The sequence below is a fragment of the Haliotis rufescens genome, unplaced genomic scaffold, assembly GCF_023055435.1.
Source record: "Haliotis rufescens isolate VD_foot unplaced genomic scaffold, xgHalRufe1.0.p SCAF_15, whole genome shotgun sequence".
Classification (NCBI taxonomy): domain Eukaryota; kingdom Metazoa; phylum Mollusca; class Gastropoda; order Lepetellida; family Haliotidae; genus Haliotis; species Haliotis rufescens.
The window spans coordinates 25,575,493-25,591,187 of record NW_025963835.1 but is presented as its reverse complement, the minus strand read 5'-3'; the positions used below and the strand labels follow the sequence as shown (position 1 = coordinate 25,591,187).

Below are 15,695 nucleotides of genomic sequence, written 5' to 3'. Positions count from 1 at the left end.
GCTATCAGGCCATATGATCGATGGACTGTTTTCTTTACCTGCATCATTTACTTAGGTAAGAGCAGTTACATAATTCTGTGACGCCTTAAGCATTACATGTTTTCAGTGTATTTCATTTATACATATATCATTGTGTCACATATGCATTATAATAAGATTTCATGTGGCATTAATGACAAATTTACTCCCAAATTGATATCAAGGACGTGTTGTTTTCAACCGCCAGAAAAATCCATAGTTAATTGAAATAACAAACAGGATAGCGTTACAGTGAGGTGCGCCATATAGGATAGCGTTACAGTGAGGTGCGTCATGTAAACTATACTGCCGGGCAAAAGAAGGTTCCACTTGAAAGTTGTATTTGACCAAAACATTACAAACGTTGTTAAGCTAAAAACAGTCGCCGAAACACTGCAAACATAACGTCCAAAACACAAGTATCATACCCGTATCAAAAACGTCACCATTGAGAACCATTTTTTGTTTGTTTCATTGTTAGCCACCGTCGAACATGGGTCTATGCTTTGTTTGGCCGGTACTTTATAGCAACACTGTGATTGATGGAAGGTGAAGAGATATCATTCCATAACTTGTCGAGGACGAAGATGGTCTGAACTTGTAACTCACTCACTCACTGAACCACAACCTCCAAGCTGTGTTGGAAGGAACATATTTGAGTGAGTTAGGTTTAATGCCGCTTTATCAGTAATGCAGATTTAGCAGCTTGATGGAGAGGACAGTTTATATTGTTGCAGATCTCGGACAGCTGCCACTTAAAATTCAAAGAGTACAGGCATAGCCCTGTCAAACCAAGAATCTGGGATTCAAACCAGCAGTGAGTGGCGGGGCGCTACACCGCTGTGCCACCCAGGTCCCCTGATTGTTTGAGAGTCTGCAACTAGGGATTGGAATCCAAGAATCAACATGCAGGGACAACATGGGGACTAAACGCCATTATGTACCGGAATCGTTTGTTTGTTTGTTGTTAAACCCTTGGTAATAGCTTGATCAATCCCTGGTTTGTTTGTTTTTGTTTGTTTCTAGTTTAATGCCGCACTCAGCATTATTCCAGCTGTATGACGGCGGTCTGTAAATAATCGAGCCTAGACCTGACAATCCACTGATTGACATAATGAGCAGCGACCTACGCAATTGGGATACGATGACATGCATCAACCAAGTCAACGAACCTGACCGTACGTCGCCTCTTACGACAAGCATAGGTTGTTAAAGACATATTATAACCCGGATCTTCACGGGTGTACGGGATCGCCACGGCGAGACACCCACAGGTTACTAAAATATGTTCTGTCCCGAGATCGCCATGGAGATCTCTGTACATACGCCATGATGATATAAACACGGTGCAATAGCGAGGGCGGAACGGGTCAGGGAGTACTCTTATGACACTAGTTGTAAATAAAGACAAAACAAGCCGACATGATGTATGGTTCAAGCGATGACTCATTACCCACTTTCACTAACTTCTCATATTGGCATGGAGGCGTTTGGCATGATCTGATAAACCTTCTTCCGCTAGAAAACATCTCCTGATGACGACACTCAGATGTGCACAATTTGGAAATGGCATCATCGGAACCGTCGGTTTTAATTTCAAGACATAATGAGCTGTAAACATTAGCAGCATATCTATTTAAGTGAAATTTTAAACGTATATCTATGATGTTGTTAAAAAGAATGATAAGTTTTTTCCGTCCTCTCTGTTGTGGGAAGTGCGCGACGCCAGACTGGTGGGACCCTTAGACTGGTGTTGTACAACTCTCCCAGTTGATAATGCCTCATCCAAAACTCATTACAGACATCCGAAGCCAGAAGATGGTGTTTTCATTTCTACCATCCACAGTTCACAGCAACCACACTAAGAAAATAACTCAAATGATAGCAAAGAAGTTTGAAAACTTGCTAAATGATTATTCAAGAAATGCGTGCTCACATCCTAGAAAGCCCCGCAAAGATTCCAAATAGATCTTCAACAACCTATGCCTGTCGTAAGAGGCGACCAACGGGATCGGGAGGTCAGGCTCATTGACTTGTTTGATGCATATCATCGCATCCCATTTGCGCAGATCGATGTTTATGATGTCAAACACTGGATTGTCTGGTCCAGACTCGAGTATTATAGGCCGTCGTCATATTAGCTGGACTATTGCTGAATACGGCGTAAAACAGCAAAAGCTAAAACATTTTTTTAAACTCGAAATACCCGGCATAACCAGCGAACGATTTTGTTTTTGGTAAAACATGATAACTTAGTTTTCATGGATTTTTGAGAACAGATTTGTCTATTTTTAAATAACATTCCTAATTACTCAGCAGCGGTCGGGTAGCCTGGTGGTTAGTGTTTTCCGCTGGTCACGTAGAAGATCCGGGTTCGATTCCCCACATGAGTTATATCCAGACAGATGCTCTCTATGCTACGGGTGTTCGATCCACTCACATCAACAAACACGCTCCACCTAAAATCACAAAACTCCGTGCATCAACGGAATCCTTCCCGGGTCGTGACCTTGAACTCAAGAACATCTGGCACGTTCAAGTTCCAGCATGGGCATGTTTAAATCATATCATTAGCTGAAGACGTCCATGTTTCAGAGCCGCACATCTGCCTTAATTAGTTCAGTCATGTTTCGTACAGGTGAGATGCAACCAAGACCGTATCATTTTTACTGATATGTAATAGCAGAATATGATATCAACCGTGACGTCATGTAGATTGTTTGACGTCATACCGAGGTTATTGGATATTTCTCAGCATCTGTTTAGAGAATCTATTTCATTTTTCTGACATGTGATATTGGTTTTATTTGTTATATTTAATGTGACATATGTTCTCTTTCGATATTGATATATTTACTTTATAGATGTACGGTTTACCAAATGGAATAGGTAAGCCGACTGACACCAGGAGTAATAAGGTGAGTGAGTGAGTATGGTTTTACGCCCCTTTAAGCAATATTCCAGCAATATCACGGCGGGGGACACCAAAAATGGGCTTCACACATTGTACCTATGTCGGGAATCGAACCCGGGTCTTCGGCGTGACGAGCGAACGCTTTAACCACTCGGCTACCCGACCGCTCAGAAGTAATTAGGAGTGAGTGAGTATGGTTTTACGCCGCATTTAGCAATAATCCATCAATATCTAGGCGGGGGTACGGGTGCCCCAGTCGTCTGAGGCGTCGCGATTCGCTGTGCAGAGTTGCGTCCCTTGGGCACGCCAGAAACCTATGATTGTGGGTTCGAATCCCGGTTCGCCCCGATTATATTTCTAGGTTTGTCAGCACCATACCCGTGCTTGTTGGTTTCACCGAAGTCGTAAACATGTAAGACCTGCATTACTTTCCTCCCACATTAAGCTGACATGCCATGATATGTCGGGAATACTGTTTCAAGCGCTGTAAACCCAACTGACTCACTCACTCAACCTATTCAGGGAAAAGGTTTTTAAAAATCAGCTTGCACAGTTGACAAAATTAGAAAACGATCAGATAGTAGACTTTAAGACCTGCATCATTTCGGACCTTCCTCCATGTTTAGCTGACACGCCTTGATATAACTGGTTACTGGTTCAAGCGGGTTAAACCTAACAACATTTTTATTAGCATACAGAAGGGTGCCCGTTTCCGTGTATTCAGATAATGTACTGTCACGGGTCCTTTAATACCACACTTAAAGCACCGGTTGATATCACCTTCCCATGGGTGCACGTGCAGCACAGAGGTCTGTAAACTATTCACGTGATCTACGCGATCAAATCACGATGTTCCATTGGACAAACTATTGGTGTGTATAAACACCTGTTTTCATAAAGACTTTAAGGAGATAGTGTTATATCCAGACAGATGCTCTCTATGCAAGGGTGTTCGATCCACTCACATCAACAAACACGCTCCACCTAAAACCACAAACCTCGGTGCATCAACGGAATCCTGCCCGGGTCGTGACCTTGAACTCAAGAACATCTGGCACGTGTACGTTCTAGCATGGGCATGTTTAAATCAAGGGACGCAACTATGCACATCGAATTGCGGCGCCTTAGACGACTGGATCCTCCGTGGTATAGCAATACACATGACTGTTATATGCCTCCGTCATGGCAACCATTTTGTATTATATCAAAGATTGCATTTTTATGCGTTTTATTTCGGATACTGCCTAAGCTATCCTTGATTAACACGGGTTAACTCAGGCTGAATCTATTCAACCCTGGTTCCCAGTCTGAATGAGTTAACATCGGTTGACTCAGCTCACTCACATTTCAATAATCGATTGCACGTACGTATGTACAATTTCCAGCACGCGTTTTATTCTATTAACTAACAAACAACACATGTATTTATTATTGATCCTCTTATAATTTGAGATGGATTTGCATTTTCTTCGTAGTATTTTCTTGAATCGATATTACTTGTTTTCATTAAGCAGAAAGTTTTGTAGATTGATTATGCGTGTGTCGAGTTATTGATCTGTGACAACGTGATATAGACAAATCACACACTGTAAGACATTGATAGAGAGCCAAACTAAAATCTTATAATATGACTTCTTTGATAAGCCTAAAGAGGATTTACAGACGACATGTAAATGCGTTTTGCTGAATCAGACGACAAGTTCCATCTGATCATATCGACGTCCCGCGGTAGTCAACAACCCAGTTACATCCGCTTAACCTTTTCGCGAACACCTGGTGTCATCGCTGATTTTCAGTGATTCATTCATAAAATTTCATCACTGATTGCATTTTACGCCTAATGGAATTATTTTCTGGCGTTGACGTTTTGAAGCATACAACAGCACATGTTACCGGACAGCCCCACCATCACTGCCCGTAACACATCATCTGGCACAGAGTGAGTGAGTGAGCTGGGTTCAGTGCCGCTTTGAAAAGTATTACAGTTATATCACGGCATGTCAGCTTAATGTGGGAGGAAAGCCCGAAGTGATGCAGGTCTTACACGTTTACCTCTTCCGTGAAACCCACTAGCACGGGTATGGTGCTGACAAACCTAGAAACGTAATCGGGGCGAACCGGGATTCAAACCCATGATCATAGGTTTCTGGCGTGGCCAAGGGACGCAACTCTGCGCAGTTATATAAAGTATTCCGGTTACATCAGGGCGTATCAGCTTAATCTGAGAGGAAGGCCGGAAGTGATGCATGTCTCAGACATTTACCACTGTGTCTGAGTCGGGTATCCATGTTAGACTAAGACGTGGATCTCATGGCGTCATGAAACCAGCATTAGTGCTCCATCAAACAAAGCAGCCTTCGAATTTAACGCTTATCCGCTAGCCCGAGACAACTAAATCATGCTGAGGACATGTAAAATTCCAATGATGATAGTGAAGTATAATTCTGATCCAGTTCTTAAAATAAAATGTAACCATAGTAACTATTTTCGTCTTCAAAACAGGACAAGCCACAAACTCTGGAGATCAGGAAAATATGGTTTACACTAGTCTGAAAAACGAATTTCTGACGCTGAACACAATAGAAACCGTCAAGGGTGTCATCATTGTAGTCGGTTCTCTCAGTGCCAAAAATCTTCGCCGCCATTACTGCATTCTGGCCTAACTACAGTGGCATTACGAACAAGTGCTTGCCTGAAGTGTCTCACGAATGCTAAAAAATGTTTTCTTGTGATACATTCACTCATGGAAACTAAGAAGTTCTGTATAATTATTTCCTAATACAATGTCCAGAATTCTGTCATTGACACGGTTCTTGCCATCGAATGATACCCGCCTACCGGAGAGCGTGCACTTGGTCAAAGAGGCCCCCAGACTGGTGTAGGTTTAAACCAGTTGTTATTACATATTAACCGCTCGTATCGCCTTTATGCAATGTCCAGTAAACACCCCCTAGATTGTACGTAGGTTGAAGCCAGTGTTTTGTAACACCCAACGTTCATACCTGTTCACGATTTCGTCCAAGGAATACAAGCAAATTGTTGCTATTGTAGCATATAGCCCTTCTGATGAATCTAATAGACGTTTAATGGTCATACTATGCCAGAATATACACCACCGGAGACGATTCATCTCATGTCAGCATAAGGTCGTGCTAGGTTATCTTACAGCTTCTTTAATGCTTGACTTATTGGAGTATGTGCGATATGAAAGACACAGCCACTTAGAGTCGCAGCCACCGTAGCTGGATGCACCAAACAGGAGGATGGGGTATATCCCTCATTATCACAGGCTTTAAAAGCATACAAAATGCCTAAATAAACTTCCCGACAACCTGTTAAGTAATAAACATCTGATGCATTCCGGTGTTGTGGTTTATCACTGTAGATAGTAGATACCTCTCAACGAGAGGGTGACCTGCTGTTGCAAGCAGCTTTGTCAAAGTCCAAGAATAAGTGTGAGAGAGTGCGAGTGAGTTTGGTTTTACGCCGCTTTTAGCAATATTCCAGCAATATCACGGCGGGGGACACCAGAAATGGGCTTCACACATTGTACCCATGTCTGGAATCGAACCCAGGTCTTCGGCGTGACGAGCGAACGCTTTAACCACTAGGCTACCCGACCGCCCCCCAAGAATAAGTATTGGAGAAGGCCTCTGGCTCATACAGTAAACTACGGTTATAACGAACTCGAAGGGACCACTCATTTTAGTTTGTAATAACCGTAGTTCGTTATAAGCATATATAAACAGCATTTATACAACAAATGGTCGGGACTAAATAATAAGTTCGTTATATCGGTCAGTTCGTTATAAGCGTGTTCGTTATAAACGTAGTTTATTGTATACAATTGTATAGGGCTACACTGGGAAGAAATGACAGTGTGTACAATATATAGGCTGACGTCTTTAACAATTGACAACGAGGCTTATATGCGATATATATACTACTCAAAAGAAGTTAAGGAAAGAAGTTTAAATGTGTATATATTAACATGAATACAGAAATGCTCTGGAAGCTATCGTTTTCTTATTTTATTGTATGCAGGACTCGTCTTCTATTCCATATTTACAAACTGGGCGTAATCATTAAGGAATACCAATTTCCAACTATTTCCCTTCATTATGCCTTAATCTGAGAGGGGCGGCTTGGGGTTTAAGCGTTCGCTCATCACGACGAAGAGCCGGGTTCGAATCCCGAAATGGGCACAATGTGTGAAGCCCATTTCTGGTGTCCCCCGCCGTGATATTGCTGGAATATTGCTAAAAGCGGCGTAAATTATTACTCACTCACTCACTCACTCACTCACTCACTCACATAATCTAAAAAGAACAAAATAATATATAACGATATATTATGATATATTACGAAATTTGTTTTCATTCAGAGCTTAAATATGTCTCTGGTTCCAACACACTCCCATATTCTATATGCAAAATATACCTTGAACTATTGTTTAGTGTAGCTTCCCAAGTTTGACTAAAATTATTGAAGTCTGTCTGAACACTTTAATGGTCACCATCTGTACTACATAACTATACAATGAGCTAGCAACTTGTGTCAGTGGGAAATACCGTATTCGACGTAATAAGCGCCCAGGGCGCTCTCAAAATTAGAAATAGGGGGCTCTATTAGAATATTATTTTGGTGGAAAAAAAACAGGGTTGAAAGATAAATTTCGTGGTTTATGCTGACAGCCTGAAATGTTTATATACGAAAGATACATTTTTCCAGAATTTAATTGCTCACAATTTTGGGTGCATATAACACAAGTGCGTATTATACGCGAATAAATAAGTGTTGTGTACATTGATGAATCGGAAGGGGTGCTAATTGGGATTGTTCAATATATCAGCAAATATCGCCGTGGGCGCTTATTAGAGCGGGGCGCTTATTACGTCGAATACGGTAGTCTTAAAGTTGCGTTAAGGGATGTAGTGTAATTGTTTTTGATAAAGCAATGACCCCTGTTCCATTCCCCTTCTCCCACATGTATAGCGTGTGAAGCCCTTTTCTGGTGCGGCGCAAAACCATACTCGCTCACGCACTTATCTCCTCAGCTCCCACAGCCTACACACATCCCCTTTCCAGTCTAGTGACGTGAGAGTTCCTTTATAGCATTAGTATTATTTAAAAATTTAATTCAATATTCTTTACGCTTATGTGGGTACATTTATATACCGCACGTGTCCAGACAGCTCTGCTTAAATGCGAGTATGTATTTGTTCCCCGAGGAGTGAATCCGTATGCATTCCAGTTATCATTCTGAACTCCCTGGGGAGTATACAACCGCTCGCCCACTCATTCCACTTTGTCACATATATAGCATGTTTATTTCATGGCATGACCAGACAGGACTGCTACTTCCATGAGTGGTGCAGCCACGAGCGAAATTGTCAATATTTTCAGGTCACGAGATAAAATAAATATGTTATTTGGCAAGAAAAGTCAAAGGTTCTATTATGTATTCCTCGCTGACTTCCGGCGGGGCAGGAAACGCTCGCCTTTTCGCGAACACCTGGTATCATGACTATTCGATAGGGATTCCTAAACACATGCTGATTATATATTCGGAATCACACAGTCGACTCTACTTTTAGCAGAGATTTTTCTATGACTATGGGAAGGATTTTGTTGCTTTTTTTACATGCCTTAGTATGAAAACCACTGTGTCCTTCCGACAGACGAAAAGTAGTTCCATAGAAAGTGTTATTCGACTCGCGTCAAATATCGATTTATTATTTTCATATATAACTGTAGTATTTCATCTCTACAAGCTCTTTGACAAGTAACAAGAAAATAAAGATGTCAACGACAGCCTATACATTTCTGGAGGTATGTAAGAAAATTGATGTCATTTCCTAAATAATTTACATCTACAATATGATTTGTAGAGTTATCTCACTTAGACGTGGTATAACCCTCCTTTCATTGGTTTAATAACGTTTGTTTGTCACTATTCTTACTATACGGACACAAACTAATATATCAATGCCACTATACTGTTCCATGACAGGCTTACAGACTCGGGAGTAATTAATTGTTCATATCTTTTTTTCTTCCAGTTGGTTAAAGAAGATGCCGATCTAGTCGACGTACAGACGACACTTGATAAGGAGACAGTGGGCTTCCCCGGTGATAACACGGACTGCACATGGACCACTGGTGTCTGGACTGCTACCATGGATGTCCCCGTGTCGGGTGTCATTCGGCAAAAACTAAATCTGAACTGAATGGCCCAAATACACCAGCTTCTCTTCGTTGTGGAAGCTGCAACAGATTACCAAGTACTGCACTTGCCAATCCAACATGCATGACAAACATCATTGTGTCATCTGCTGGTGACAGCATAAATGAAGTAACTTTTCTAAGGACAACTAATTGAGGTTTTCAACCTTGCTGATATTGACCTAGATCAGGATGTCCTGCTGGATATTCCCGGGTTAACAGATCTTGAGAGTCATCCCATTCTGTCTCAACCTATCAATCACAAAGAATGTCTGCAACCGCCTAAAGTTAAAGTAACTGAGCCAAATTTTCTTTGCCAATTTCCCCCTGATAGCGACCGCCTCCGTGGTCTAGTGGTAGAGCGTCCACCCGGAGAGCGGAAGGTCAGACCAAAAGACGTTAAATCTCGGCATGGTATCTCAGTGGGCTAGCACTATAAATCGGCATCAGTCCGGACTAGTACAAGCAGCCACACACACATGTGCATGCACGTCGCTATATAAGTGCAATAATCTTGGACGCGACGTTAAACCCCATTTCACCTCACCTCCTGATAACATTGTTATGAGTTCATCCTTATATGATTTTAGTTGGTTTATTTCCATTATCCATTGTATTTTATACAGGTATTTGCATATAATGGTAATAAACTTTGTGTTTCCTTTTCTTCTTCACTTGCATTATTTTCCATTTCGGCCACACTTTGCTTATTCAGGTAGAAGATAGCGTACATCCTTGAATAACCACCTTGCTCTAGTACACACACCCCGACGTAACAACTGCCTGCCTTTATAAGTTCAGGGTCAATTTCAACTAAGTGGCATATTAGTATTAATAGAATTTCCTTCTAAAGATATATCCAGCGCATCCCCTCAAAAACAAGATATATAAAAATTCTTCAGAAGCTTCTCCAGTTATTAGATCTTCTTTGAAAGCGGCACTTGTTTTTACCAGTAAGGAAAACAATGCAGGGCGGAGAACCATGTTATGACAAATGCCTCAGAACTTGCTGTTTGCTCACTACAAATAAACAAACACTAAGGTGCAATTTTGCAAACTTCTCACTTGCTTTTACATCATCTGCAACCGAGCCCACAACATCTTCCGGACATCCTTGTGATACGACACCTTCCGGTAATACCGGCGTTGGATGTTTGTTGTCTGGCAGACATCATAGAATCTGGAGCCGTCAACAGTTTTGATGATATTAATCTGAGAACAAATGCAGACGAAAATTCTGAAAATCTGAAAACTATCCGCTGGAAGTTTTGCCTGTCAGTAGAAACACGTCGACTGACATAGGTGTATTTGTTTGACATAAACTTATAGCTAAACGAGTATATGATGAACACTTATAATTTATGGAAGACGGGTTGTATGTTTAAACAGACAAGCTTGTGTGTGACGGGAGGCAGGGTAAACTTTAATTTGCCGGTACGGTTGAATGGAACAATGTATTAAATATCAGTGTAGTAGATTCCCCCAACATGTTTCAACACGTATTAGAAACCCTTGCGAAGGGACATATTCTGACGAAGAGCAGACGAGATTACCACAGACTCCTGTTGTACGCTTCCGCACGTAATTACTACGGCTCGTTGTGTGGGGGACACTACTGTCTCTATCGGGGAGATGCATTGTGGGTTAACATGAGATACTCCCCTGAGAAGCAGACGATATTTAGATTACCGTCTGCTACAGATGACTAACATATGATGACGCATATGTATTAGGTATATTGAGAAAGGGGCACGATTTTCATTATCTAAAGATCTAGATCTATTGACGGTCAGTTTCGGTGAAGTGGAGACGAGAGCTGAAAGATCACCATATATCAGATTCTCCTTGCGTGTTTTTCTGAGCATGTAAGATTATTGCACTTATATAGCGACGTGCATGTACGTGTGTGTGTTTGTGTGGCTGCTTGTACTAGTCCGGACTGATGCCGATTTATAGTGCTAGCTCACTGAGATACCATGCCGCAGTTTAACATGAATACCCAACTCAGACACAGTATACTGACTCCGAGCCGACCAGTCCTTGTTTTAGCCCCTTAATGCCGAGCGCCAGACAGGGTACCATCTTTTAACGTCTTTTGGTATGACGCTGTCGTGGATCGAACCCCGGACCTTCCTCTCTCCGGGCGGACGCTCTACCACTAGACCACGGAGGCGGTCGTCACAAATATAGAATATGGGAACCTCTTATAATTGTCTTATATTATATGGGAACAACAATTTGATATTCTGGAGGGGGTCTGGGGTTGTATCATCTTACCAAGTATATCACTGGGCCAATGATAGCTGGGCCATATTAGGAGACATTATTTAAGTGTACAGTTTACCAATGGCTGCTTACGTTCTAGCTGCTCAAAGATTGGGGAACAGTAGTGGTAGCCACACAAGTGGATTAACTCAAGTCTGTCAACCCTTCATGCCAGTCTGTTGATGTACCATCACATAACGTTCAAGCACCTTCTGTGGGTGTTTACTGCTGTGTGTTGGCATAGCCTGTACTTTGATGTGAACTTCTTCTCCTCGTCTTCCAGAGGATGCAAACAGGGTCTCTGCTAACCATCGCCCAATGACATTTTTTGGGGCAGGCTTATGCAATTTTAAGATTTCCCCATCCGGAGATAATGAACAATACAGCCCGAAACACAATCTTCATAACTGAATGGATAAACAAGTTACTCGTGGGTATAAAACTCTTGTACCTTATGCAATATGCAGGCTTCCACAAGAAACCATGACACTTTCTCCATATGCAGGACCGGTTTCACAGGAACCTGCTGACCTTGGCTCGATATACATTGCTGCATTTTTTGTTGTAATACAGTTTCAATGTGTCAAGAATCAATACTGTAAATCATCAAGTGAAGAATGATATAACATGTTCTGTCAACATATCTGTGAGGAATAAAGACATAACCATACTCAGCGTCATTATTGAGAGTGAGTGAGTGAGTTGTGTTTTTAACAGTATTCCAGTCATATCACGGTGTGTCAGCTTAATGTGGGAGGAAAGCCCGAAGTGATGCAGGTCTCAGACGTTTACCACTTCGGTGAAAACCACGAGCACGGGTATGATGCTGACAAACCTAGAAACATAATCGGGGCGAACCGGGATTCGAACCCACAATCATAGGTTTCTGGCGTGCCAAAGGGACGCAACACTGCACAGCGAATCGCGGCGCCTTAGACGACTGGGCCACCCGTGCCCCCCTCCTACGTAGTAGATAGTAAGTCCTACGAAGGAGATAGCAAGTCCTACTTAGGAGATACTAAAAATTTCACTGTGGCCCTACTACGCTTCCGTAGAATTGTTCTGATTATGGAAATGGTTTTGTTACTATTATTTACATAAAATGTTGATTAGCAGCCATGTCACAAACATTAATTTGGTCAAAATACTGGTATCAAATTGGAGTCACATTGGCCACTCGTCTGATGTTGGTGTCCAGTAAAAATGCCTCAGGTCCAGAAAGCTTAGATTATGACCGTCCATGACTTAAAGAGTAGGGGTGGTGGGGTAGCGGAAGACATGGGTTCGAATCCCCACATAGGTACAATGTGTGAAGGCCATTTCTGATGTCCCCCATGTGATATTGCTTGAATATCGCTAAAAGCAGCATAAAACCATACTCGCTCACTCACAAAGAGTGAAATATTTTGAAAATGGTTCAGTGTACGAATTTGTAGACAAAACAATTGTAAACACAATCATCCTGCTTTGACCGTATTGATCCTTCCTGCTGGTTCATTGCAAGAACATCACTGTGACTGAATATGTATGTAGATATTGGGGGCAACTGACACACTGGAAAAGTGTTATGTGGAGCTGTCTGCACTGGCCTCTTGTTCATGTGTATGACCTATGCTTTGTTTGTTTGTTTGTTTGTTTGCTTGCTTGCTTGTTTGTTTAATGCCGTACTCAGCAATATCCAGCTATATGACAGCGGTCTGTAAATAATCGAGTCTGGACCAAACAATCCAGTGATTGACATCATGAGCATTGATCCGTGCAATTGGGATCGATGACACGCATCAACCAAGTCCGCTAGTCGTCCTGTTAGTCGTCTCTTACGATAAGCATAGTCTCCTTTTATGGCAAGCATGGGTTGCTGAAGACCTATTCTACCCAGGATCTTCACGGGTAGTGAAGTGTTGATGTAAAAACTTAAAATATATTCAAAGACAAACACCTTATTACATAAGATATGTTTATTCTAATGATCATCTTGGCAATGATACATGTGACAGTACAGTACACTACACAAAACAGTATGAACAATAGCTTCACCTCATCCTCAAACATAAAGTTATAGAGACTTGCAAGAAATGGGAATGGTGCCTGAATGGAGTTTTAAGAAGTGGTCAGACTGATTACAGCTATATCCTCATGTAAATAATCAAATCTGAACCAACTGCCAGCATGCATTGGCACGCCCTCAGCCAAGTCACCAAGTGTGGCCACCTTATCCAGGCTCATGCCCAGCATGGGTTCTAGGGACCAATTCTAATCCTAATTCCCCACAGTTTGGCACAATATAGCTCTGGATCCTGGCCTGACTAAGGGACATTATTACTCAGGGTACACTGACACAATAGTCACTGCCGACGGTTGAGCTTCCCCATTCACCCATTCACTAGTTTTACAATGAAGGCTTTGTGACCAACAACCTCTCATTCTCCAACTAGTAATATCGTCCAGCAGGTGCTTGGGCCTAGCCTCCCCAGGAGTGAGTGAGTTGGGTTTAACGCTGCTTTTAACAGTATTCCAGTTATATCGCGGCATGTCAGCTTAATGTGGGAGGAAAGCCTGAAGTGATGCAGGTCTCTGACGTTTACCACTTCGGTGAAACCTACGAGCACGGGTATGGTGCTGACAAACCTAGAAACATAATCGGGGCGAACCGGGATTCGAATCCACAATCATAGGTTTCTGGCGTGTCGAAGGGACGCAACTCTGCACAGCGAATCGCGGCACCCTAGACGACTGGGCCACCCCTGCCCCCCAGCCTCCCCAGGAACCTTGGAGAGACCAGTACACCAGCAGGTGCTTGGGCCTAGCCTCCCTGGGAACCTTGTAGAGACCAGTACACCAGCAGGTGCTTGGGCCTAGCGGCTAGCCTCCCCGGGAAACTTGGAGAGACCAGTACACCAGCAGGTGCTGGGGCCTGGCCTCCCCAGGAACCTTGGAGAGACCAGTACACCAGCAGGTGCTTGGGCCTAGCCTCCCCGGGAACCTTGGAGAGACCAGTACACCAGCAGGTGCTTGGGCCTAGCCTCCCCAGGAACCTTGGAGAGACCAGTACACCATCAGGTGCTTGGGCCTAGCCTCCCCGGGGACCTCGGAGAGACCAGTACACCAGCAGGTGCTTGGGCCTAGCCTCCCAGGGAACCTTGGAGAGACCAGTACACCAGCAGGTGCTTGGGCCTGGCCTCCCCAGGAACCTTGGAGAGACCAGTACACTGAGTTCTCTTTACTGCATGTACCCCTGTACATCAGAAAGTATACTTCAGGTGAATCAACCTTCTAAATTCTTACATGAAGTAAAAGAATGAAACAGATGGAAAACTATCTTGTACTGAACATATTCTGATTCATCACCTTATGACACAGTATATGTCTCAACACATTCCTCCCAAGTTCTCACCACTTTTACCTTTTCATTACACATGGTTAATAATCATAACAATACATAATGTTAGACAGAGGCTTACAAAAACAATTCTCAATAAGCAGTCTGGTATTGATTGAAATGAAAGTTTGTCTGTACATTGCACTTTCAGCAACAGATCTTGTCCTCTTGATCCAACTGACGTCCGATCACCTCTTCAACATCAAATAAATATATAACATTGGAACCATATATGGCAAATGACTGTTGGAGCATCATACCCATATATGGACAAAGACTGCTGGAGCATCATACCCATATATGGACAAAGACTGCTGGAGCATCATACCCATATATGGACAAAGACTGCTGGAGCATCATACCCATATATGGACAATGACTGCTGGAGCATAATACCCATATATGGCAAATGACTGCTGGAGTATCATACCCATATATGGACAAAGACTGCTGGAGCATCATACCCATATATGGACAAAGACTGCTGGAGCATCATACCCATATATGGACAAAGACTGCTGGAGCATCATACCCATATATGGACAAGGAGTGCTAAAACATCATGGGCCAAGGTGGAATGAGGACCTTGAGTGGGTACAGGGCTGCAACACAACGATCTCCATGTTCCTGTTCCTGACCACGCCCACCTTCTGTTGTGACCCTTAGCAGCCCCCTGCTACATTGATGGAGGCACAGGCTCTCCGCACACACATCTCCTGTGAATGCAGAAGAGGAGAAAGAGATAATGAACAAACATCTGAGCCAAAGACTTCTTCAGCTGCTTACTGCCAGATGGTTCCAAACCTACATGCCAAAGTACCTACACTTCAGTTCATGCTTATGTTGAAATAAAAAATAATTGCAAAATCATATCAACTGGCATGGATTGTTTAT

The 15,695-nt window shown here is 42.7% G+C and overlaps 1 protein-coding gene across 2 annotated transcripts in view; it reads right to left on the bottom strand.

Annotated features, from left to right (window-relative positions):
* Positions 1 to 14,309: 14,309 nt before the first annotated feature.
* Positions 14,310 to 15,695, bottom strand: part of LOC124151015 (mediator of RNA polymerase II transcription subunit 15-like) — a 63,828-nt gene continuing 62,442 nt past the window's right edge. Inside the window, exons 17-18 of one of the 2 annotated variants that reach the window (XR_007221063.1) lie at positions 14,614 to 15,517; positions 14,310 to 14,457 (exon numbers count right to left, since the gene is read on the bottom strand). Coding sequence is in view for 1 of the 2 variants with exons in the window: in XM_046523246.2 (XP_046379202.2) it covers positions 15,464 to 15,517 (54 nt within the window). In the remaining variant the exon portion in view is untranslated. Of the gene's footprint in view, positions 15,518 to 15,695 lie in introns of both variants that reach the window. The other variant, XM_046523246.2, reaches the window with a different exon arrangement.